The following is a 25420-nucleotide window of genomic DNA, read 5'->3' as shown; positions in this document are numbered from 1 at the left end:
AAGAATTATTTTATTATTTTATTTCTGTTACATTTTTAAAATTGTTGTAGTTAGTTAATTAAAAAAAAGCATTTTTATTGCCTAAAATCTTTGTGCTGTGTTTTAAAATCATCACAATCATAATCAACTAACTCAGGGCAAAATCACAAAATTATTCAATGATCATGAAAAGAAAAAGAAGAAAAAGTATCGGTATTGGCGACACTAGCCCTGTATTTACTAGGTATCCGATCGATACCAAAATTCTGAATATCGCCCACCCCTACTAAAATCATCAGCTAAAATAAATGGGTGATGCCTTATGCAGATGTGCAGTCCTCTCACCAAACAACTTGTTTGTCACATGCTTGGAGGAAGATGACATAGCTGCACACCTTACCCCCCCCCCAAAAAAAGGACTTTGACCTTTGTGTGTGTGAAGAACCCCGCTAACAGACGCAGGTGTTCTTTGTAACCACCACATTTAATTGGCTCAGGGACTTCAAGGTGTCTACAGACAAGCAACTCGAAAGCTGAAGTGAAGGTCACTGTATTTACGACATACAGTATGGTGGAGTGATAGAGGCTATTTTGAAGGAAGCAGGGTTTGTCAAATTTACAGTGCAGTATTTTTTCTCTCTCCGCATAATCCTAATTTCCATTAGTCACCATGTATGATACTAAATGACTAAATGACACAGGAATTAAATAAATTAGCTATTTCTGAGGAAAAAAGTTGTGAAGTTAAGATAACAATTTATATTTTTTGGAGGAAAAAAGTTGTAATTTTATGACAGTCATATTTTCAACAAAAAGTCAATCTTTAGAAGAACAATTTTTTTTTTGTCAGGATCAAAGATATCAATAATCCAATTCCAGTGTGCGTTCGCTCGACCTGTGTTTCAAATGTCATAAATAAATACAAAAAGTTTTCATTCTTTTTTTAAATGTTTGCGTGCGGGACCACTGTGCCCTCTGAACACACAATTAGGCCCACTGGTCATTTAAACATTTCATTTAGAATTTTTTTTTCATCAGATGCACTGCCCCTCTGTTGCAAACACTGCATAAGCAATTTTTTTTTTCAAAAATTACGGGGAAAATGTATGAAACGTTATATATCTTATTGACACCCATTTTCTCAAGCAAAAACAATCTTTGAGTTTTTTTTGCAGAATCTTTTCTTAGTCAATATGACATACGGAGGTACATATTTTTTCTAAAAAAAATTATATCACCTCATAATTTAGAGTGCAAAAATGTGATATTAGTTCACAATACGTTAAATTTCAGATATAAAAAAAACAAAAACACTTGAGTGCATTTGTGGGCCATTTTCAACTCAAACCGTGTTAGTGTAACGCCAAATGACCTCAAGATGTCGCTGTTCTTACTTCTTCATGCCGGTGACGTACTGCTGCCACAAACGACGTCCAGCTGGCCTCCATTGAGTGGCCAATCAGAGTGCACGTTCCCTTGTTGTCGTACGTGAGCAGAGCGGAAGTGAACGACCAACCGGGAAGGCTAATCCGCTTGAAATCAGGACAAGAAGGTAACAATTATTCACCATTATGTTATTTTGAAAGGTTTTATGGTGATTTTATGGCGTTCTCTGCATTTCTAAATCAGATATGACGCTCGTTCGTTCAATTCAGGTCCGTGCAAAGGCTTACAACTAACCGTGGCCTAGCGTTTTTCTTGAGCGTTGTGGATGCTAATGTGCTCGCATGACATGCCCAGCTTTAATGGCACAATTGCAAAGCACACTGTTACGTGCTGATAAATGAACACGCTTTTAAGTAAGAATGTTGTTTTTTTTTGTGTGTGTGTCGCTTCGTTGTTCCCCTCCACTGATGTTTGTGAATGTAAAGGCTAGGTAACGAAGTTAACCGATAGTGAAATCTTCTGGCCGGAGGAGGCAAGGGACACACAGTGTTGTTTATTATTATGGCCACAACATTTAAATGATGACGTTTCTAATGCATAATAAGTTCAACTAAATGTCAAATGCTGCTTTTTGATAGTAATGTTTCCCTACATTTTTAGAGTACGCTTGAATTGGGTCTATCTAAATCCATTCGACTGGTATTGTACACAGTCAATAATAAAGTAGTATTTGTGGAGAATCTGCCGCAATTTTGTGTGTTTCCCAACGGCTTAATTGAATATTATTAACAACGTCGTCTTCTCAAGGTTAAGCATTTATTTTTCCCAAATTAAATATGAAGCCGTATACTATGTCAAATGCATTACCTACTACAGTGGTAAAAATAGACGCCACACCCCCCAATTTGTTCATAATTGACTGATTTTTTTTTTAAAAACCCTAAATATACCGCATTATATCACTCTCAAAACAACACTAACTCAGCTTACCTTACACTTAAAAATAGCTTGCAGATGATTTGGTATTGGAAAAAAGTGTGATGCTTGTGTGTCTCACCGCTTGGCAACCTGTATAAATACCAATAACTACTTTCTTATTAGCCATTTTATTACATTTTCTACTCCTTCGCTAACATAGGGCATTACAGAAAGAGCACAAAAATTCTCGGACTGAAACAATTAATTGAGTAATTCGATTAAATAAACAGGTTGATGCAAAGTCTTTGCCTCTAAACTTCACTGGGATCGTTTTTCCTTGTGAACCTAAAAAATGTTAACGTGCAATACAGAGGTGCAACAATTAATTGGCAACTCATTGATTTATCAAATTAATCTACATCTAGTTTGATAGTCGATAAATCATTTGGACACCTTGTTTAACTTAAAATTGTCCAAATCGTTAGAAAGTCAGCCTATATACAGTAAATATTCACAGATTTCTTTAGTCCCCCATAAAAGCAGACTGATTATCTTTGCGTTTAATCAAATTAAGACATTGATTTGCAAAATCTGCTTTTACTTTAGAAAAGATTTATTAACATTATTTTGCCTATTTCTGGCATGTTACAGACATCGATGTGACGAGATATAATCAATTATTATTGTGATTATTTAGACTTTACACCGATTTTATCGGCCTGATCGGTATCGGCCGATAATTAGCATTTTATGATCGGCTTTAATGTCATAATTTGCCGAGCTGATCAGGCAGGAGGCGGGGTACACCCTGAACTGGTTGCCAGCCAATCGCAGGGCACATACAAACAAACAACCATTCGCACTCACAGTCACACCTATGGGCAATTTAGAGAGTCCAATTAATGCATGTTTTTGGGATGTGGGAGGAAACCGGAGTACCCGGAGAAAACCCACGCAGGCACGGCGAGAACATGCAAACTCCACACAGGCGGGGCCGGGGATTGAACCCCGGTCCTCAGAACTGTGAGGCTGATGCTCTAACCAGTCGCCCACCGTGCCGCCAATTTAATTACAATAAAGTAATTTAAAGCCTGTGTGTTTTTGGGCAGGAGGCGGGGTACGCCCTGAACTGGTTGCCAGCCAATCGCAGGGCACATACAAACACACAACCATTCGCACTCACAGTCACACCTACGGGCAATTTAGAGTCATGTTTTTGGGATGTGGGAGGAAACCGGAGTACCCGGAGAAAACGCACGCAGGCATGGGGGAACATGCAAACACAGGTGGGGCTGGGATTTGAACCCCGGTCCTCAGAACTGTGAGTAAGATTTCCTAACCAGTCGAGCACCGTGCCACCCGCAATTTTCTCCTTTTTCTTAATCCTATTAAGGATCAGAGTATCTTATTTAAACTACAGCTCATCAGCAGAATGGCTAATTCTTGTTTACTTTTGCAGAAAACGCTACAAAAGTCATTACATTATAAACCCTCTAGAGGCAGCGTTTAATTTCAGTAAAACTCAAGTAGTAAAAATGGCTGGCTAGTAAAAATCTTCAGAGTCATCACTTCTTATTAACCGCAATACATTTTTAAATTATTTTTTTAAATCGCTATTATTAAAGTGAGTACAGCTCAGGTGAATTTGTGTTTAGGTGTTAGAAAGTTGCAGCGCTCCGGTCCAAATCACCTCCACTATAAACCTTTTACTGGTTTGGCCAAACACTCCTAATACATAAAATAACAGAAGAGCAAAAACAGAATGTCTGATATTGTGTGTAGTGTTGGGACCGATGTAGGGTTAATTTTTTTAATGTCTGGTGCAGAATTATTTTTTTGTTGTTGTTGCTCGTCTGTTAAACTCGTCAAATAAAATCCAAACAGACTTGATGATGAGGAAACTTCATTACTTGACGATGTCCTCTGTCGACCCAACTGTCAGCTGTTGGCTCTCACACTTGCGTTCGAGCCACGCTGTTTGGCTTTTTAGTCCTGGTTATTATGATGCCATCTGCTGCTTAGCACAATTAAACATTGTCACGATAATGCCTCAGAAGGGGGAAGCAACACTTTGTGTTTGTACAGTGAGAAGCTGGTGTTTAGCCTTCAAGATGTTACTAACAGGCGCTTCCTGCTAAATGCTTCAAGGTGTTTGTCTGTTGAATCACTCAAATTACATGATGTATCCTGTAGTGGGATACAGCAGATTCATGGTCGTCCTTCTAGAGATTTTTTATGAACAAAGCATACGTCCCCCTTTTTTTTGTAACGTGTTCACATTTTGTAGTACGTGACTTCTCACTTATTTTACCTTCACTCTCGCAATTTAACCATTGAAAAACAGATGGAGATGGTCCTCGGTTTACGACGGAGTTCCATTCTTACGTAACCCAAATTTTTACTTAAGTCAGGACGCTGTGTAGTGTTTCACTAACCTATGCTAATGCAGTAATAAACTCATAATTCCATTAAATATTTTTAGGTAAAGCACATCTAGGCCATAAACATAAAACACTGAAATTAACAAACGTAAGTACGGCAGTAACTGAGCTTGTCTCGTTGTACTGCGTGACTATGTATTTTCACGCCGCTGCGCAAACTAGTTCATTGCGTGTGGTTTGTAACCTCGAAACATCATAAACTGAGGAACACCGCTACTTTTAGAACATCTAGGTTTTTTGTTTTTGTTTTTTTTAAACTCAAATGAAAGTTGCGTAAACTCAACCACTAAACCCTTTTGCACACTGGCCATCTTAACCGTACTATGCCAGTGTTTTTCCCCAACCTGTCTTATGTGTGAGATGTGTATCGATGCCGGATAGGGTTTTGAAGTTGACGCACAAATTCTGCCAGACGTTGTGTCAGAGGTTAATAGAGAAGAACCGCTTCCACCTACAACCAAAGTATGAAGTTTGACCTCCAAAACTCATAACAGTTGTGGCTATCCCACACATCTACTGTAATTATCTGAATGCGCAAAACCACAATGGCTGTGTGAAAACACACTCCAAACACATCACTGCCCGACCTGTCAATTAGCTCCACTTTACAACAGACGGTGACATCGTCCCCATTGCAGGAGGTTGTTTATATGTAACTCAAGCTGCATTTAGCGCTGAACATTCTCCTATCTCTTGTATTGAAGAGGAGCTATTGTGCATGAACAACTTTTAACAAGAGTTTATATGACGAAAATTACAGGCCTCTCTCATCTTTGTAAGTAGGAGAACTTGCACAATTGGTGGCTAACTAAATACTTTTTTGCCCCAATGTACATATGTTCTGTTGATTGAAGTGTTGGTAGCCGTTTTGCATATCTGGACTGCCGCCAGACTGTCAGCCTCATTTTGAATCCTCCCCCATTTATTAAGCTTAATTTAATGTATTTATATTTTAGCATGAAATGGACGCTGAGATGCCATGTAGGTTGTTTTGACTGTGACACCTGCCAACTCAGTTGTTCATCGCCCTCAGTTGAAATAATTTTTTTTTTTTTAAAGCGGCGGCGCACTGGTGGGCCGCCACCTGTGCGCATGAGCAGGCGAGTAGTACACCCTGTATTAGACGATAACGTGCAAATTCCTTTTAATAAGTGTCAGCACAAGATGATGCAGAATCAGTCAGGTTCCCCCCCCCCCCCACAACATCTCTCAACGGCATTAATTTTAAGACGTAGCCCGCAGTGGTGAAAGTGGTCTGATGCAAGCTGAATAATTGTATCATGTATCGCTAGACTAAGATGTCCCAAGTGGGCCACCAAGTGCTCTCTGGGAGGAAGCTCTTAAAATAGCTGATCCAAGTCAATAGCACTGGATGCCACTTTGTTCTCTCACTTTTAATTTGACAAGTTGAATCAAGTCACTGATGTTGTAGTGGTACACTTGCCTGACTTTGGTGCGGGCAGCGTGGGTTCAGTTCCCACTCAGTGACGGCGTGAATGTGAGTGCGAATGGTTGTCCGTGTCTATATGTGCCCTGCGACTGACTGGCGACCAGTTCAGGGTGTTGTCTGCCTTTCGCCCAGAGTCAGCTGGGATAGGCTCCAGCGCCACGCAACCCTAACCAGGATAAGCGGTGTTGAAAATGGATGGATGGATGGAAGTTGAATCAAACCTTCATCCCTCTTTTTTATTTATCATTTATTCATCTTTAGTGGCCTTTTCTTGTAAACTGTAAGCTTCATTATGGTAAACTGTGATGCTTTCTTGTTTTGTCAGATTAGCACACGACAGGCTAATGTTAAACACGAGTCGATACAGTTAAGGTTTTTGACTCAATCTGAATCATGCTTGCAAAGTTACTTTTTGATCGATTTCATTAGGAATACATGTGGTCCTCAATTTACGACAGATTTCCAATCCTATGGAGGCGACATAACCGGAATTTTTGCACAAGTCTCTCATAGCTGAGGTATATCTTGGATGAAAATTTCAGGCTTCGCTCATCTTTTTAAGTGGGAGAACTTGCACAATTGTTGGCTAACTAAATACTTTTTTTACCCCACTGTAGGTGTTGTCGATTAAGTTCTTTTCACACTTTGATGACAAAGTAAAAATGTTAAAACAAAAAGCAGATGCCTTTAAAATTCCAAACAGGTAGACCGTCTGAGAAAGTTTGACATCAGAGCTTCCACTGTGTCCTTTGATACAGTGCCACCAGAAAGTATTCACACCCCTTCACTTTTCCACATTTTGCTATGTCACAGACCTATTCTAAAGTTGATTTGAGTATAGTTTTTAAAAAAATCAACCTAAAATATCTCATAATGACAAAGTAAAAACATATTTTCAGACAGTTGTGGAAATGTATTGAAAATGTGTACATTTAAACGTAATAGGTACAGAAGTATTCACATCCTTGTCTTAATATTTTGTTGAAGCATCTTTGACAGAAATCACAGCCTCGAGTCTTCTTGGATATGTCACTACAAGCTTGGCACACTTGTTTTGGGGCATTTTCTCCCATTCTTCTCTGCAGATCCTCTCAAGGTCAGTCAGGTTGGATGGGCAGTATCGGTGGACAGCCATTTTTAGGTCTTTCCAGAGATATTCAATTCGATTCAAGTCCGGGCTCTGGCTGGGCCATTTAAGGACATTAACAGCTTGCTCCTGAAGCCGCTTCCTTTGTTATTGTGGCTGTGTGCTTTGGGTCATTGTTGTGTTGAAAAGTGAATCAGCGCCCTAGTTCCAGAGCATTCTGGAGCAATTTCTCTTGAAGAATGTCTCTATATTTGACAGCTGTCGTCTTATCCTCTATGCGGACTAGTCGTCCAGTTCCTGCAGCAGAAAAATAGCCCCACAGCATGACTGCTACCACCACTGTGCTTCACAGTAGGGATGGTGTTAGCCAGGTGCTGAGCAGTACCTCTTCTTCTCCAGATATGACGCTTGCAATTCAAGCTAAAATGTTCTATTTTGGTTTCATCAGACCAGAGAATCCCTAAGGTGCCTTTTGGCAAACTCCAAGCGGGATGCCATGTGCCGATTGGTGGAGTGCGTTAGCCATGGTTGACCTTCTGGTTGGTTCTCCTATCTCTGCAAGGGAACACTGGAGCTCCGCCTTAGTGACCATAGGGTTCTTGTTCACCTCTCTGACCAAGGCCCTTCTTCCCCGGTTACTCAGCTTGGTCGGACGGCCAGAACTAGGAAGGGTACCGGTAGTTCCAAACCTCTTCCATTTGTGAATACCCGAGACCACAGTGGTTTTTGGGACCTACAATGCTGCTGAAATTCTTTTGTATCCTTCCCCAGATTTGTGCCTTGACACAATCTGGTCTCAGATGTGTGCAGGCAATTCCTTAGACCTCATTGCTTGGTTTCTGCATTGATATGCACTGCCAACTATTAGGCCTTATATAGACAGGTGTGTGCCATTTCCAATGATGTTCAATCAACTGAATTTACCACCGGTGGACTCCATTCAAGTTGTAGAAGCATCTCAAGATGATCAGTGGAAATCAGATGCACCTGAGCTTTGAGTGCCATAGCAAAGGTCGTGAAAACTTAATTACCTATTATGTTTGAATGTTTACGTTTTTTTTATTATAAATTTACGTGAAGGGGTGTGAATACTTTCTGGTGGCACTGTACATTAATTAAAAAGTAGGTTTGGCCTTGTGTTCATTTCCTCGATTTCCTTTCATCACACTACAAGAGGCCTGAGCTGATTTTGAAGGGCACGAGAAGGATGTCTCCACCCAGCTTGTAGTTCCAGTCATCATTAACAGAGCATCGGGATTCCCTGAAAGTCTGTTATGTGGCTCTCTGTGGCGATGTCTGACGTCGTAACACAGTGGAAGAGATAACAGTGATATTCCTGTAATGCATCGCAGCTGTCTTATGAGGAGCATGAGATTAACCAGCCGTCTGTGTCTCTCTTTGAAGATGGAGGTGGAGCAGCTCCTGTCTCTGTCCGGCTTGGCGCTGGCCCAGGCTGTCAGCTCTCTGCTGGAGACCCCCGGCCTCTACGTCTTCTCCGATATCTTGGAGCTTCCCAACGTTAGAGAGGTAAATGCTCCGCACTGTCTGCCTGTCCACCCCACTCATGTACAGTGCTAACTTGACTTACAGGTGCTCAAGCTTAGAAGTTTTTCAAGTCATGAGCTGTTGCTTAGTCTATTTCATATTTTTTGCTTTGAGTTGCGAGCCAAAATTTGAGGCAAGAGCGAGCTTAAGATGTGCCACCGGTGGAGTGAAGCGGCAAAAGAAATGAGTAATTAAGGTGCTGTAATGCCTCTGTGGGAAGGAGAGCCACATTCGCCGATACACTTTCAGCCTTTTATTGAACAGGACAGTCAAAAGACACAAATCATTGGCCGAATGACAGTTTTCAGAAAACAAGAAAAAAACAAATTCAAAAAACAAGAAGAGTCCAGTTGCCTCTATTCCACCTCTGCACATTTCCATGACCTGCATGACTGAGAATAGACACAGAGCTAAAATTATTTTTTTTTGCAAGCATATTGGTATTTTTCAATTGTGTCAATGTTAAAAATGACTTAGGCCAGTTCTCAAACATTTTACACCAAGTACCACCTAAAAAATATTTGGTTATTATTTCTGTCATGTAAAGTTGATTTGACCTGACTGATTAGAATACACGATCTGACGAGAGCAGTGATTTCCAACCTTTATGGAGCCAAGGAACATATTTTACAATTGAAAAATCTCACGGCACACCAACAAACAAAAATGTCACAAAAAGTGGATACGTTAATTACTGTATTTACTTGCCTGCCATCTAATAGAAGACCATTCATCTGTTCTGTCTGCCACTATGCCTCACTAGCATAAATAGAGGAACAAAAATACATTATTTATTGTAATATAATTTTTTGAGCAATTAAGTACACAAGTATATACAGTAAATGAACAGGTCATTTAAATAGACACATTCCTGCATCTTGTGATCGGTTATCGTTTTTTTTAAACTCGTTGACCGGTGATCGGCCCCAAAAATCCTGATCGTGTAAAGCCTAGTGAGGAGATGCCTGAGGAATGGAGGAAAAGTGTGCTGGTGCCCATTTTTAAGAACAAGGGTGATGTGCAGAGCTGTGGGAACTATAAAGGAATAAAGTTGATGAGCCACACAATGAAGTTATGGGAAAGAGTAGTGGAGGCTCGACTCAGGAAAGAAGTGAGTATTTGCGAACAACAGTATGGTTTCATGCCCAGAAAGAGTACCACAGATGCATTATTTGCCTTGAGGATGATGATGGAAAAGTACAGAGAAGGTCAGAAGGAGCTACATTGTGTCTTTGTGGAGTGAGTGAAAGCCTATGACAAGAGTTCCCACAGAGGAACTGTGGTACTGCATGCGGAAGTCTGGAGTGGCTTCCATGGAAAAGGATGACACGCTGTGGTGACCCCTAATGGGACAATCCGAAATGAAAAGAAGAAGACTGTAGGTACAGGACAATAATAATAATGAAAAAGAACTGTACTTAAATAATGAATGAATGAAATGAAGTTATTTACAACTGAACTGAACTTACTGCGCAAATGTACTGTATTGGATTTAAAAACATTTAAAGCTGTCGTACCACTAGAGGGGAGCCCACGTACAACAAGTTGTACTGGTACCACACTTTGAGAATCACTGACTTAGGCAATTAGACTAGCAAGATACAAAATGAGAACACTCGCCAGGAGCTGCTGTAGGCTACAGCTCATGCCCAGACACTCACATGCAGACTAAGCCAACCCGTCTCCAGCTCCTGATGTCACCCCCTAAGCCACACCCCTTAAAGGCACATATGCAGCACACAACTACAGTAAATACACTTTATAAAGGCAGTTTATTTCTTTACATCATGTTTTATGTTTTTATAGAAGACAGTGCAATTCTTAAATACCGTATTTTCACGACCATAAGGCGCACCGTATTAAAAGGCGCAGTCTCAGTTACGGGGTCTATTTCTGTATTTAACACATACATAAGGTGCACCGTATTATTGGGCGCAGGCATGGTAAAACATACGCGAGCTTAAAACATACGGTAGCATGCTTGCACGCTAAAACAACGTTTTTAAAAAGGCAGCGGGAGCAAAACTGAGTTCGGTTGTACTTGAAGTATTTAACAATGCACTCACGTTATTTTTTGATCAATCCTCATCCACAAATCCATCAAAGTCCTCATGTTCTGTATCCGAAATGAACAGCTGGACAAGTTCTCAATCAAACACGCCAGGTTCCCTCTTGTCATTGTCTTGAGTCAGTCTCGTTGCCGTGCGCCTCCTCAGAAATGATGCCGGCTTTTACGAAAGCTCGAACAAGTGCAAGCAGACACGTTAACCCAAGCATCCACAATCCATTCACAAATTGTGGCGTAACTCGCCCGCCGTTACCTCCTAGTCTTAGTAAAGATGTGTTCGCCATATGTCATCCATGGCTCCCACGCCGCTCGCAACTTCACTTTGAACGCCCGACTTATTGCACTCAGTCGAATGGTGACTGTCGAGACGCTTCTCCCGGCTGTTCTTTGCTCATTAATCCATTGCTCCAGTTGGTCTTCCATCTCGGGCCACCTCCCTTGTTTCCGCGGAAACTCAGCTTCGTCTTCTTGACTTGGCGAAGCTCGTTTTCCTGCTTCCTCCACGTGCGAACCATGAATTCGTTGAATTCTCTCGCGGCTGCTCGATTCCCATGTTCTTCCACGTAACTGATAGCTTGCAGTTTATACTGTGCTTCGTAAGCGTGTCTCTTCGTAGGTGCCATTTTCGACTGCGGTCAAGACAGCCTCCACTCGTAAAGTAGCAGTCAAGCCAGCCGCCCCTAATTTTGTTCATACAAGGCATTACGGTAATAGGCCGCCAACTCGAGGCCACCTTCAAAATAAAAGCTTCCCAATAATACGGACGTCAGTGCTCTTCGGTTAAGGAATGCAACCAGCAAAGTTCATTTGAATCTTGAGATACATTAAAAAATGTAGTTTATCTGATATCTTAGGAAAAATAAATGGTGAATGGACTGCACTTGTATAGCACTTTATCTACATCATCACAGTGCCCAAAGCGCTTTACAAAGGCTCACATTCACGCACACATTCATTAACCAATGGGCGACTGCTGCCATGCGAGGCATTGCCAGGCCCACTGGGAGAAAATTAGGGTTCAGTGTCTTTCCCAAGGACACTTCGACATGTGGACAGTCGTAGCAGGGATTCGAACCTGTTCTACCTACTGAGCTAAAGCCACCCCAACATAATCCCATTGGTATCGCAAGACAAGTCCAGATCTGTGTGACAGATCACTAAGGACTCCACTAAAAGAGGTTTGATGAAGATCTGATATTGTATGGTATTTTCTCTGAAAACTGCATATTTTGCTGTCATTACCCCTGACTGAAAAAATCTGTTAAAACAAATCTATGTGATACGTCCGTATTATTGGGAGGCTTTTATTTTCAAGGTTGCTTTTGCTGCGAGTCAGCGACTTATTACCGTAATGCCTAGAATGAACAAAATTAGGGGCGGCGATCTTGACTGCTACTTTACGAGTGGAGGCTGGGTTGACCGCAGTCATTTTCGGGGGTCCTTAGCCAAACCGATGCATATACCGGAACTATGTACCTACTGGGGGCGTGTCTTTAGCGTCCTCTGTCACGCGCAGCCTTCCCCCTTTACGTCCGCATGCTGTCCTCAGTCACGTCCGCCTTCCTCTATATAAGCAGGGTGTCGGCAAGAAATGCTCCCAGTCAGTCAAGCGGAGCGCTCATTAAAGTCACACAACAACATTTACAGATTTTGGAACTCTGTGCACACAAAAGGCGCGCCGTCCATTTTGAGAAAATTCAAGACTTTTAAGTGCGCCTTATGGTCGTGAAAATACGGTAATACGAAACAAAAATGGTGGTGTTTTTTTTTGGGGGGGGGGGGGGAGTTGGATCTAATTTCATTTAACTTCAGTGTGGAAGATGTATTTGATGTAAGAGTAAATTGATGTACAAGATAGGTCACAGAACAAATTAAACTCATAAATCAAGGTACCACTGTAAATGTTCAAAGTTACCTGAGCATTATTATCCTGCTACTGATCCTTATGGCACCATATTAAAATGACTCTTTTTTTTTTTCTTTTTCAATTTCTAATACAGCACTTAAGATGGAGCTCATTAGATGGTGTAGGTGTACCTAGTGAAGCGTGTATGACAAACGTGAAGTGGCTCAGTCGGTAATTTTTGCAAAGTTAAATGCTGTCGCGCCTGCGCAGTCACTTTGTGCTAATATGCATATTCATCTTGCGCACTGGAGCAACTAATTTGCTAATACACTTGTTTACTTTGAGCAGAATGTATTCGAAATCCCATCTCAGCTCATTCCCATTTTTTTCTGTTCTATCTTTTAAAGGCCTTACGTTGGGTAAATTGGGGGATTACTGAAAAGAAATAAAACGTCTTTTTTAAAGCCCAAAGTGAACAACAGTGCAAATGCACAGCGTCCTTGTCTCTGATTGGTCAATCCAGTACTGAGCTTAGACTTCTTTAGTCACGTGTTCTCTGAAGAGCTGGTCCTCATCCTCACATGCTGGGCATCACTGTGAAGGACAGCTTAGGCCACACGGCTTTCCATAGCCACTGATGTATAATAAATACAATATCAATCTGTATAGATACAGTTGAAAACAGAAATGTACATATGTACAAAAAGACACATACAATTGTGCTAAAAAATATTGCCACTCCTGGGATAATCCTAATTTACCTAAAACAGGAAACGTTTAGTCTTTCATGTCAGACTCAAGGAGAAAAAAAAAAAAAAGCATAGTGTCTTTTTCTAGTCATGCTCAAAAATATTGGCAACACCAAAAAGTTCATAATATCCTATAGATTCAACAACATGGCTGTAAACACTTTTTCTATTAGATAGGGCTATGGCCTGACTAAATGAAGCTCCTCCTCTTAGTTCCACATCAATCCTTGGCATCAAGATGCCACCTCAGGGTACCAAAGCTTTACTTTTATTTAGACAAGGCTTTGGCCTGAGCACAAAAACGGAGATTATTTGAGTTTTTCAGCAGATAACATTGGCTAGGTTCCCAAAAAATACAAACAGGTGTATTTGTAAATATCAAATCACCAATACTCCTAGTGGGAAAATTGAGTCAACAAGCATGACTGAACAAATTGTGTTCAACTTAGAATTTCTCTCTGTGCTCAGTTACTGTTGGTACCATCATTATTTATGTCATGTGATCTCGACTTCATTTCCTCCTCAAAATCCCTCGCCAGCTGGAGAACGGCCCTCACGCCCCAGTGTACCAGCTCCTCAACCTCTTCGCCTACGGAACCTACGGCGACTACAAAGGTATGGCATGGTGAATAAGCCGTTAGAACAAGCTTGTGTGGGTTTTTGTCTCTCTCTGCAATCAGCTCTTTTATTATTACAAGCTCTATTTTGTCTCTGCGAGGCCTGCGCCTTGACTCGTAGGTATTAAATAAACATGGACCCTGAAGGCGCCGCAGGCAGGCGCTTCATAAAAGAATCCGTGCACTCCTTCTGACTGACTCGTTGGTGTCCGTGTCAAAACAAGACACAAAATAAAGACGCAAATGTTCATGACTGTTTTGTGTCTGTTTAATATTCTTAGCTACACCAAGCTGAAGTAATTAGTCATTTAATTAATTCATCTTAAAACTGAATTACCATATTTGGCCTGGGGGTGTTTATTTACTCAACTGCAGAGGATAGGAGTCATCGTATTTGAACATATTTATCCATCCATTTTCTGAAGTGGTTGCCTACATTAGGCTCGCGGGTGTGCTGGAGCCTAACGCCGGGGGAGTTTGGATGAGAGGCGGGGTACACCCTGCCCTGGACACCAGTCAATCACATAATAGACACAGAAAAAAGATTCATACTTAATTCACACCTATGTTCAGTTTTTAGTCTTCAATTAACTTAGCATTTTCACAATGTGGGACGAAGCTGGTGAAAAACCCAAGCAAGCAGCCAGAGCCGAGATTGAATGTGGTGGTTTTTGAAGCTTTCTGGATCTCTGCTAGATTCTTGAATCTTCTTTGTTTGATAATCCGCTGAAGCCCGTGGTCATCTCTTTTGCTGGTGCATCTTCTCCTGCTACATTTTGTCCTTCCACTAGACTTTCCATATTGAACCCAACTGAGGCCATTGAACCAGACTGAAGCAATTTAATGACACCTGGGGAAACCTGTACAGGTGCTTTGAGTTTAGTAGATGATTAGTGTGTGACACTCAGTTTAAAACATTTATGGCCTGCAAAATTTGGGCTGTTTTCTTCACAGTTTTCAAATTTTTTTAATTCCCGATTTCATGGGTTTTATGAGCTGGAAGCCCAAATTATGTAAAAATAAACAAATAAATACTTGAAATTGTTTATATTGTGGGCCCTGAATCTTAAATTCACTTAAACATTATGGAACAATTATGGAAATAAATAAACTTTTCCATGATATTCACATTTTTGGGAAAAGGTCTGTACATATCACCGTCTCTCGAAGGAGGACTCCTAGTTTCTCGTAATTTTTCTGAACAATTTTGCATACCGGGTTACAGGTACCATGTCTGCTCTATAGTTGCCGTGTTTCATACCAACTAGATTATTTTAATGACAGCCTCTTAGTGCTACAGCTTATTTTATTTTTATTAGATGTGAAGAAGGAGGCTTCTGTTTGAGGCGTGGCACTTATTTCTTCAAGTGCACCCAGAAATAAATTGGGCCACTATTTGCAATATAGTATCTATTCAATTCTATTGCGAACCATCCATCTTGGAAAAAGCATTTCAACCACTGTATATAAAGTTGTACAGTACTTCAAACTACCAGAAATGTATACCTCATAATACTCTTTGTCAAAATGCTTATTCGTATTGGATGTGACTCCAACATGTTCGTAATATTGTGACCATTTGTCATTCTTTGATTCCACGCTGCTTTAGAGCGAGCGGCGTCGCTCCCAGAGCTGACGCCAGCTCAGAGGAACAAGCTCCGCCATCTGTCCATCATCAGCTTGGCCTCCAACCTCAAGGTACCCGTTTTCCTTTGTTGGTGTTGTCACCCCCGCAGAGGAGCTGTCACGAGTTAGCTGTATTGTCTCGTTATCATCAGACAAGTGCGCCGTTGTATCGCATGTTATGTTCAGTCCATCATCTTCAATTATTTTTAATTTTTTACATTTTTTTGAAGCTTGACTCATTTGCACCTTTCCACTTTTTCTTTGCTTCAGTGTTGGGGAAGTACAAATACTTTATTACTGTACATATGTAATTTTCATTCTATACTAGGGATGGACGATTAATCGAAACGTAATCGTGATTTCGATTTTGGCTTGTCACAATAATGAAACCATCAACAGATGATGGAAAAACGATTAATGTGTATGTAACTTCCTGTGTTGTAAAAAACCCTGAATGCACCTGTATTGGTTGCCGTAGCAAGCGTGTAACATGTTATTTTGCCGTTACTAAGCGTGCTTTAAGCTGTTGATTGAGACTCCAGTTGAAGTATACTGTAAAGCTCAACACATAACAAAAATAATTACACACATTGTATACTCTGTTTAAATACAACACATACTTCGTTTTAGCTTTGTTCCCGAAGATCGCCAGCTTAATACTAACATTGCATGTAAAACCCTATTGACGGGCTAACAAAAATTAGCATTAGCAGTCAAAGGAGTGATTTACAGTACCGTAAAATAGCGGAAATTCACACAAATGCTGTAAGAACATACAGACAGGTAATACAGCAATACTCACGGGCATATATTCTTTCTTATCAGTGAAAATGAAATAGTTCAATCACAACTTTTTTCTTCAACTCTTATGTATCTTAATGTGTATCTCCATGCATGCACCACAATGCCCCTAAGAGGCTAAGGTGCAGACAACAAGAACAGCACATATTTCTTTTTGTTTTTTATTGCTAATATTTTAATCTATTCTTATTTGACTTGCTACAAATGTATTTTCAGGTTGTTATTTTAAGTTATTTTTAAAGTTTAGTTTATATAGTTGGAATAAATACTAAGTTTTGAAATCAGCGAATAATAAGTAGTGTTTATTATTCATGATTTCAATATCAGTCAAAATAATTATTGTTTTTTCCATCATCGCCCAGCCCTACTATGTACCATCACCGCTGTGATGATATTCAGTACAACATCACAACCTGCAGTGTGATATTGCTTAATTAGCTCCCGTCCGACGTGCTGCTGTGGTTCTCTCCATCCCATGTTTTGCTGCGTTTAATGTCACAAGCCCGAACTCTCTAATTGCCCGTCAGATCTTCCTCCTCTGCCAGCAACATTTTAAAAAATGTGCCATTTTCCTCGAAAGTTCCCACAGCTATTCGAAAGACTGTGACGTGCTTTGTTTTGTCCCCCTTAGTGCCTGCCGTACTCGCTGCTCCTGCAGCAGCTGGAGCTGAAGAACGTGCGCGAGCTGGAGGACCTGCTGATCGATGCGGTGTACTGCGACATCATCCAGGGCAAATTGGACCAGCGCAACCAGCAGGTGGAGGTGGACTGCAGTGTGGGACGCGACCTGGGTCCCAACGAGCTGCCCAACATCGTTAACACGCTGCAGGAGTGGTCAGTAATGGCCTCCTCACGACGAGCCGCATGCCTCATTTAAGCCGCTCCCCCTCCTCCATGGCGCCCTTCTGCTCTCCTCAAAGGTGCACGGGCTGCGAGGCGGTGCTGTGTGGCATCGAAGAGCAAGTCTCCCGGGCCAATCAATACCGCGAGAGCCAACTAAAAGTCAAAGTTCAAGTGGAAACAGAGGTCAGTGTTGATGCCCCGAGTCATTCCGTCCGTCTCTATCAACACACCTTCATCAGCGGCCTTCCCTTTACCCCTCCGGCTACTAGTGATACTTAAGCAGAAACTCCCAACTGGATTGTATTTTTTTTTTTCTTTCATCATTGCCCCACGCTATCGTGCTTACGGTTGCGTTTGTTGGCCCATCATCCCTCTCTTATGAAAGCCATCTCTCAAGAGCAGCTCAATGAAATTTCTTTGCCACCTTTCACACAATGAACTGATGTAATGGAATGTCACAATGACCACAAACTATAGTGAATTTTACAGTTTTTAGCCACAAAGGACTGGATATTTAGCATTTTAATCCACAAACTAGTCTTCATTTTATATTTTAGGCTATAAATGCACTATTTTACATTTTCAGTTACTCTTGTAAAGTTTACATTTTACAAGTGTCCATTCTGTATTTTAGGCTACAAAGTACTTTATAGTGTACATTTTAAGCTGTACACTACTGTACACTTCACTTTTTTAATTTTAAACCACAAGCTACTCTTCATTTTATATTGTAGGCCACAAACTAGTGTAGCTTTTTAAACCACAAACTACACCCCGTTCCAAATGATGCATGACAATGGACCATCTCATGCTGCAAGTTATACCTCTACAACAAAAACTCGCGTGTGTGTGCGTGTGTGCGTGCTTGTGTGTGTGCGAGTGCGCGCTTGCCCCATCCCTCCCCTGACCCCAACCCCGTTGAGAACCTTTGGAACATCCTCAAACAAAAGATCTGTGAGGGTGGGAGGCAGCTCTGGGAGGCTAGTCTGACGTCCTGCAAAGAAATTTAAGCAGAAACTATGCTACTATAAGCAAGAAACTATACTATACTATAACTATAACTAACTATCCTTTCAAATAAGTGGTCATATTTTAAAATGTTTAAGATGTTTTTGTTTTAAATAGCTTTTGATTTCAGTAAGGATGACCTCCTAATGCTGCAAATTCAACGAATAACCATTTTCAGGTCTTTAAAACCTATAAAATGTCTTGAAACAATGTTGGGCGTATAAGCCAACATTTTGAAAACGATGCTGCTGTCATTTGGTTTGTCTAAAAACATTGAAATTATATGCTAACCGTTGATGACTTGAAAATTATTATGTCATTTGCATTGAAAATTTAAGAAAATCTGAGAAAAATATCATTTGCAGTAGGGCTGCACGATATCTTGTTTGAGCATCGTCATTGCGATGCACGTGTGCGCAATCACATCGCAGGGTTCGCTGCGACGTTGGTGTACTGTAATATACAGTGACTCAATGTTAAAAGTGACCAGCAGAGGGACCTGTTTGGACCTGCTGATAAGATATTTCGCTCTTCAGAATCAAACTACTGTCGGCAGTGAATGGGTTCCTTGACTCTTTTGAAAGACATAATTGTAAAAATAATTACTAGAAAAATGTTTAATTGTATCAGAATACTTTAATTAAAACACTATGATCACACTGTGATACTGTGGAATTTATTTTGTTTTGTAATCTGAGTAGATAAGAAAATATTTTGTTGCTGAGACAAAAATGACCTGCTGGGAATCCAGTTATCAATGTCATTTCTCTATCGTTCCTGTCATACTGTGTTGCGTTTTTGTTTGCACATTAAGGACTGCAGTCCTCTCTTTGTTTTAATTCTTCTTTAAAAAAAAAAAAAAAAACACCATTCAAGCAACACGTTTTTCCGCCTTTCTGCGATTGTAGGGTGAAAGCTGCAACTGGCTTTTCGTGTGGACTGAATGGGTGGCAACAATGGGGAAATTAAATGCCTGTAATTTGAGAGTAATAGCCCATCAGCAACATACAATATTGTAAAAAAAGAACTACGAACTAGTTCATTTTTGGACGGATGAACTTATTTCAAAATTTTGAATTACGAACTATGAATTGAATTAGTTCATCATTGGACTTGTGACCTGATCTTGGAACGAGTTTGCGTAGAAAATGAACTTTCCCAACACTTATTTCACATCGCAATATATGTTGCAGGTTTAAAAACAAAAAAATACCAATACGTGCAGCCCTAATTTGCATAATAACTTGGAGCTTAGTGTAATATTATACTACACTAAAAAAACTAGGAAATGTATATTATATACCTTTTCTACTTTTAGGTCTAATACTGATGTACATTTTAGGTAAAAAACCCAAAACTAGTGTACGTTTAAAATTTTAGGCCGCCAACTATTGTGATGCAGTGGATACGGAAAGTCTTCAGACCCCCTTAAATTTTTCACCCTTTGTTATATAGCAGCCATATTTTTTCCTCATTAATGTTACACACAGCACCCCATAGTGATAGAAAAAAACTAAATTGTTGACATTTTTGCTGATTTATTAAAAATGAAAAACTGAAATATCACACAGCCATAAGTATTCAGACCCTTTGCTCAGTATTTAGGAGAAGCACCCTTTTGAGCTAATACAGCCATGAGTCTTTTTGGGAATGATGCAACAAATTCTTCACACCTGGATTTGGGGATCTTTTGCCATTCCTCCTTGCAGATCTTCTCCAGTTCTGTCAGGTTGGATGGTAAATGTTGGTGGGCAGCCATTTTCAGGTCTTTCCAGAGATGCTCTATTGGGTTTAAGTCAGGGCTCTGGTTGGGCCATTCAAGAACAGTCACGGAGTTGTTCTGAAGCCACTCCGTTGTTATTTTAGCTGTGTGCTTAGGGTCATTGTCTTGTTGGAAGGTGAACCTTCGTCCCGGTCAGAGGTCCTGAGCACTCTGGAGAAGGTTTTTGTCCAGGATGTCCCTGTACTTGGCCGCATTCATCCTTCTTTGATTGCAACCAGTCGTCCTATCCCTGCAGCTGAAAAACACCCCCACAGCATGATGCTGCCACCACCACGCTTCACTGTTGGGACTGTATTGGACAGGTGATGAGCAGCGCCTGGTTTTCTCCACACATACCGCTTAAGGCCTCTTTATACTCCCGCGGACAACGCCCGCATTGCATCACGTGACCGACGAATTGCCCCGCCCGTAGCTTGACGCGCACACGGCAAAAATTGTTGCTGCGTGTCGAACGCCGCGGAGAAAATCTCTCGTGGCCGGTCCGTTTTAGTCACATGCAGTGATGACGTACTCAGCGTGCCCCTTGGTTCTACATACCATCTACGCCGCCTTGATCGATTTTGCAGCATAATTAAACGTATCATCAAGTCATCTAGTTCCATTTGTTCTAGCAGACACTGTTCCACGTTCGCCATTGTTGTTGCTTTGTTCCTCGTTACTGAAAGGACAGTAAAAACGGCTACCGGAAATGGCCCAAAAAATGCAGAGGAAACTCCACACTGTGGTGTGCTAGCCGATACCAGCCATAGCGACACCCCTGACTTGGAGGTGAACTGCAGTACATTTTCAAAACTGCATGCATGGGTTGCGCTCGAGTATAAAGGCAAACTATGTGCGGGACAGCCGCAGTGACGTCAGCGCGGTTGCCGTCCGCGCGAGTATAAAAAAGCCTTTAGAATTAAAGCCAAAAAGTTCTATCTTGGTCTCGTCAGACCAGAGGATCTTATTTTTCACCATCTTGGAGTCCTTCAGGTGTTGTTTTTTTTTAAGCAAACTCCATGCGGGCTTGCATGTGTCTTGCACTGACGAGAGGCTTCCGTCAGGCCATTCTGCCATAAAGCCCCGACTGGTGGAGGGCTGCAGTGATGGTTGACTTTCTAGAACTTTCTTCCATCTATGGAGCTCAGCCACAGTGATCTTTGGGTTCTTCTTTACCTCTCTCACCGAGGCTCTGCTCCCCCGATTACTCAGTTTGGCCGGAAGGTCAGCTCGAGGAAGGGTTCTGGTCGTCCGCAACGTCTTCCATTTAAGGATTATGGAGGCCACTGTGCTCTTAGGAACCTTAAGTGCAGCAGAAATCTTTTTGTAACCTTGCCCAGATGTGTGCCTTGCCACAATTCTGTCTCTGAGCTCTTCAGGCAGTTCCTTTGATCACATGATTGTCATTTGCTCTGACATGCACTGTGAGCTGTAAGGTCTTATATAGACAGGTGTGTGGCTTTCCTAATCAAGTCCAATCAGTATAATCAAACACAGCTGGACTCCAATGAAGGTGTAGAACCATCTCAAGGATGATCAGACGAAATGGACAGCAGCAGCCGAGTTAAATATATGAGTGTCACAGCAAAGGGTCTGAATACTCGTGGCTGTGTGATATTTCAGTTTTTCCTTTTTAATAAATCTTCAAAAATGTCAACAATTCCGTTTTTTTTTTTTGTCAATATGGGGTGCTGTGTGTACATTAATGAGGAAAAAAATTAACTTAAATGATTTTAACAAATGGCTGCAATATAACAAAGAGTGAAAAATGTATGGGGGTCTGAAGACTTTCAGTACCCACTGTATGTTTTAAGCTATAAATGAGTGTGCGTTTGGAATTTAGGCCCCAAACATCTACATTTAAAGGTCAGAAAAAGCTGTGCAGTTTACATTTTAGGTCCACAAATGAGTCCAGAGCGTAAACTGGTCAGTCATGACCCCAGGAATTGTCCTTCCTCAGGTGTCCAACCTACAGAAAACCCTGAAGGCCAGCGCCGCCTCACCGTCATCGGGTCCCGCCCCCGCCGGAGCAGCCTCCAATCAGGATGCAGACCAGGCGGCCGAACCGCGGGATCCCGCCTCCTCTCAAGAACCGCGACAGCCAGGAAAAAAAAGTTCTAAGGTGAAAGGGTGAGTAATATGATGATGCTGTTCAGTTTTTAGAAGCTTATTTTTGGCTGGTGATGTAATTTAGTTTGGGTTCGCTCAGAAATTTGTAGAAATCCGAAAATCTGCATTGAAAAACCTCATGTGGAATTTTTATATTTGTATTTATTTATTTTTAATCATTGTTTCTTCATTTTTCCTGTGGACCACTTTGGGCTTTGGAAAGGGTGCTTTATAAATATGCATTTGGCGAGTAATAACGACAACACGGCTAAGTGTCTCCTTCAACATTAAATGAAAGCCATTAGTCCAATGTTCTCACAGAGAGCAAAGTTAATTCAGCGGTGAGCCACCGTGGGCGCATTTTTTTCAATAAACTAAAAAGCCAGCTGCTGCTGTAAGTGGCTGTCAGGCTTGTCTGCTCTGCCTCCATTACCAGCTTCCATCTGCCTCGTATTGTAAAATGTCACCAGACCCACTCCGCGTGTTTCAGGCCGTCGCCACCATCCACGCCGTTCGAGAAGTGTTTATATTTACATTTTTCATGGTAATCCCACGAGCCGAATCTTGCCGTTCAGACCGAAGAAGAGCCACTCGATGTTCGGAAATCCCAATTAATGATAGCTTAACCTCAATCCCGGAATTAAAAGGAGCGATGAAAGGATGCGACCAATGAGGCGGCCGTGACCAAGTATGGCGAGTAGTAAAAGAGACATATTATAGACATTTTTTTCCCCCACAATTTAAAACAGTTGCCAGGTGTCTGTGACATGCTTTCGTCAAAATAGCCCCAGTATCAAGAATAGTGCACTTTACCCACCCATGGACATTTCGTCTTGCTGAAATTAGCCCGTTTTTTTCTGAGCCAGCCATACCCCTCTCCATATTACCATGACGACTGGCGGTCTAGCTGGAGCCTTTTGCCTACAGTGGCTTCTGGTTGCGGGAATAGACCACATCGAACTGCACCCCTAAAGACAAAAAAAAAAAAAAACTTCACTGAGCACTCGCTGCTCATCAGTAGCCAATGCAGCATGTTAGCTATTGCTCATCTGTGCAGCCATCAAATGACAACTCTCACTGCAGCTCTGCTTACCTTTTGGCTTAGGCATAATAGCATGGGCATCACTTGTGTGAGGGGATCTGGGTGTCTCTGCATGATACTGTTTCAGACATTACCATCGTTTGAAAAGGGCTGTGCATCTGCACCCAGCCTAGCTAAACAAGTCATTGGGGGTGGTTATTATGCAAATGAGCTAAGTATTGCATAACAGTGGGGTACACCCTGAACTGGTCACCAGCCAATCGCAGACAACGGGTTTCATGAAGTGTAATTACTGTATGTACTGTAGTTATGTGTTGATGTGTGCCTTTAAGGGGGGTGGCCTAATGAGTGATATCAGGGGTTGGAGTCAGATTGGCCTGTTAGTCTGCGTGTGAGCGTCTGGGTGTGTGCTGTGGCCCACAGCCGGTCCTTGCTAGTGTTCTCGTTTTGAATTTGTGTTTGACAGTTTTAGTCGTTAATTGAATTGGACATTGGTGCATCAGCGACTGTGGCTCTCTTTGCCCACATGCGAGGGCACCCCACCACCTTAGTTACTCCTTTTTGTTTTGATTTTTCACTTCACTTTCACGTCTCTCACCCTCGGTTGTAACAAACATTTTGGCTTGCAACAAAGCAAAAACAAAAAACAAAACGACGAAGCAACAGCTCATAAATCATAAAAGCTGTAAGTTGGGCCACTCTGAAGTCATGGTACCACTTGTATTCAAGCAATTAAAAAGTCAATTATCCATAATATGTCCGCATTCAGAATGGCACATGACAGCGAAGGAAAATGAGCAGAGCAAATGATTCACTGCGCCTCTACCATCTGTCCTCTTTGTTTACAAAAAAAAAAGTTATCCAAATAACCAATCACATGATTCTCTACTTGCCAGGCTGCGAGGCAGCGGCAAGATCTGGTCCAAGTCCAACTGAAGAAGTGACAAACGGAACAGCTGATCCACACTCTCACCAGACTCGTTGTGGGACAAAAACGGGAGCGTTCAAACAAAGTGATCGGCGTGGGGACGCACCCTCGCCGCCGCTCTGACGGGAAGCGTCACGGGAACGTTTAGTTTTTTTGTTTAGTCATCTAATCTCACCTTGACGGATTCGAGGCCATCGCGACGTCCCCTCGCTTGCCGTTTTTTAAGAGTGCACAGCACCGGACAGCCTGTTGCCATGGCCCGTAAGCAGGAGCTTACCTGATGCATTTTGATGTGTGCGTGTCTTCTTAATTGCTTTAAACATGCTCCCTTTGGCTTTGAATCTTTTTGTTGTTGTTGTTGTTGTTGTTGTTTTTCCTCAACTGAGTTGAAATGTATCAAAATCTTGAGTATAAATTCTTGGGAAATAAAAAGAAAAGAGCCCTTGCACTCATCCTGACAAGATCTCATTAATGTCACTGTCACATCTTTTAATACACGCGCATCTCCCGAGGGTGTCACCGTTAAATGTTAACTCACGGAAGGGGGGTGGCCATTAAGAGGTCAAGTCGTTAATTAGGGCGTCTCCCCGAAGACGCCCGTGCATCAAAAGCGCCAAAGCGTCATTCAAAAGTGCATTTATTTCTCGTTTTTGGCCCCGAGGATCCTCCCGAACACTGGTACAATATGGAACGCCTCTGAAGTTGGGTGAAACTGCCACTGTACATGAGCAAATCTCATGTACAGTGAGACTTGGTCAGCAGGGCTTCAGTGTTGTTGTTTTTTTTCATTTATTATTATTATTTTTTTTTTAATTGAAATGCCAAGGCAGAAGGGTACAAAAGAGGAGAGAAAATCCATATGTGACATGGGGAAAGTGGAACATGCATATATGTCCATGCTGCTCACTACAACATGGCTAAATTGACAAAAATAGTAAAAGAAGAATACTGTCGAGGGACAAAGTGGCCTGCACACAAAATGACTTTTTCAAAACAGCATTTGATACGCACCATCAAAGATCATACAATTGCATAGTGTGGAAATTCTTTTTTTCAGTTGATCAATTTAGATAGCTTCACTACACACAGTGAAATATTTCATGATGTTTTTAAAAATAATTTGTCATTATGGCTTACAACCAACGAAAACCCAAAATGATCATCTCAAGAAATTCAGATGCAGTGGCCCCCGGCATATTTGCAATTTTTCTCCCC

The 25420-nt window shown here is 41.5% G+C and overlaps 1 protein-coding gene across 2 annotated transcripts; it reads left to right on the top strand.

Moving 5' to 3' along the window:
- The first annotated feature begins 1391 nt into the window (after positions 1-1391).
- cops7a (COP9 constitutive photomorphogenic homolog subunit 7A) lies at positions 1392-24653 on the top strand. 2 transcript variants are annotated; one of them, XM_061776952.1, is made up of 8 exons: positions 1392-1531; positions 8666-8788; positions 14009-14084; positions 15696-15784; positions 17145-17347; positions 17434-17539; positions 22087-22248; positions 24174-24653. In XM_061776952.1, exons 2-8 carry the CDS (start codon positions 8666-8668, stop codon positions 24219-24221), a joined length of 807 nt encoding a protein of 268 aa, XP_061632936.1. In that variant the 5' UTR covers positions 1392-1531; the 3' UTR covers positions 24222-24653. The 2 variants fall into 2 exon arrangements, with proteins under 2 accessions (XP_061632936.1, XP_061632934.1); XM_061776950.1 differs by having other exon boundaries at positions 22087-22256.
- The last annotated feature ends 767 nt before the right edge of the window (positions 24654-25420 follow it).

Source organism: Phyllopteryx taeniolatus, chromosome 6 (assembly GCF_024500385.1).
Source record: "Phyllopteryx taeniolatus isolate TA_2022b chromosome 6, UOR_Ptae_1.2, whole genome shotgun sequence".
Lineage (NCBI taxonomy): Eukaryota > Metazoa > Chordata > Actinopteri > Syngnathiformes > Syngnathidae > Phyllopteryx > Phyllopteryx taeniolatus.
Note: the sequence above shows the minus strand (reverse complement) of the source record. Positions and strands in the feature narration are given on the sequence as shown.

What these genes read in the sequence shown, in the direction of transcription:
- cops7a (XM_061776952.1), top strand. Translation starts at nt 8,666, where the DNA reads ATGGAGGTGGAGCAGCTCCTGTCTCTGTCCGGCTTGGCGCTGGCCCAG. An exon ending in AAGTTCAAGTGGAAACAGAG is followed by an intron (nt 17,540 to 22,086) that starts GTCAGTGTTGAT and finishes GTCCTTCCTCAG; the next exon opens with GTGTCCAACCTACAGAAAAC. An exon ending in CAGGAAAAAAAAGTTCTAAG is followed by an intron (nt 22,249 to 24,173) that starts GTGAAAGGGTGA and finishes TCTACTTGCCAG; the next exon opens with GCTGCGAGGCAGCGGCAAGA.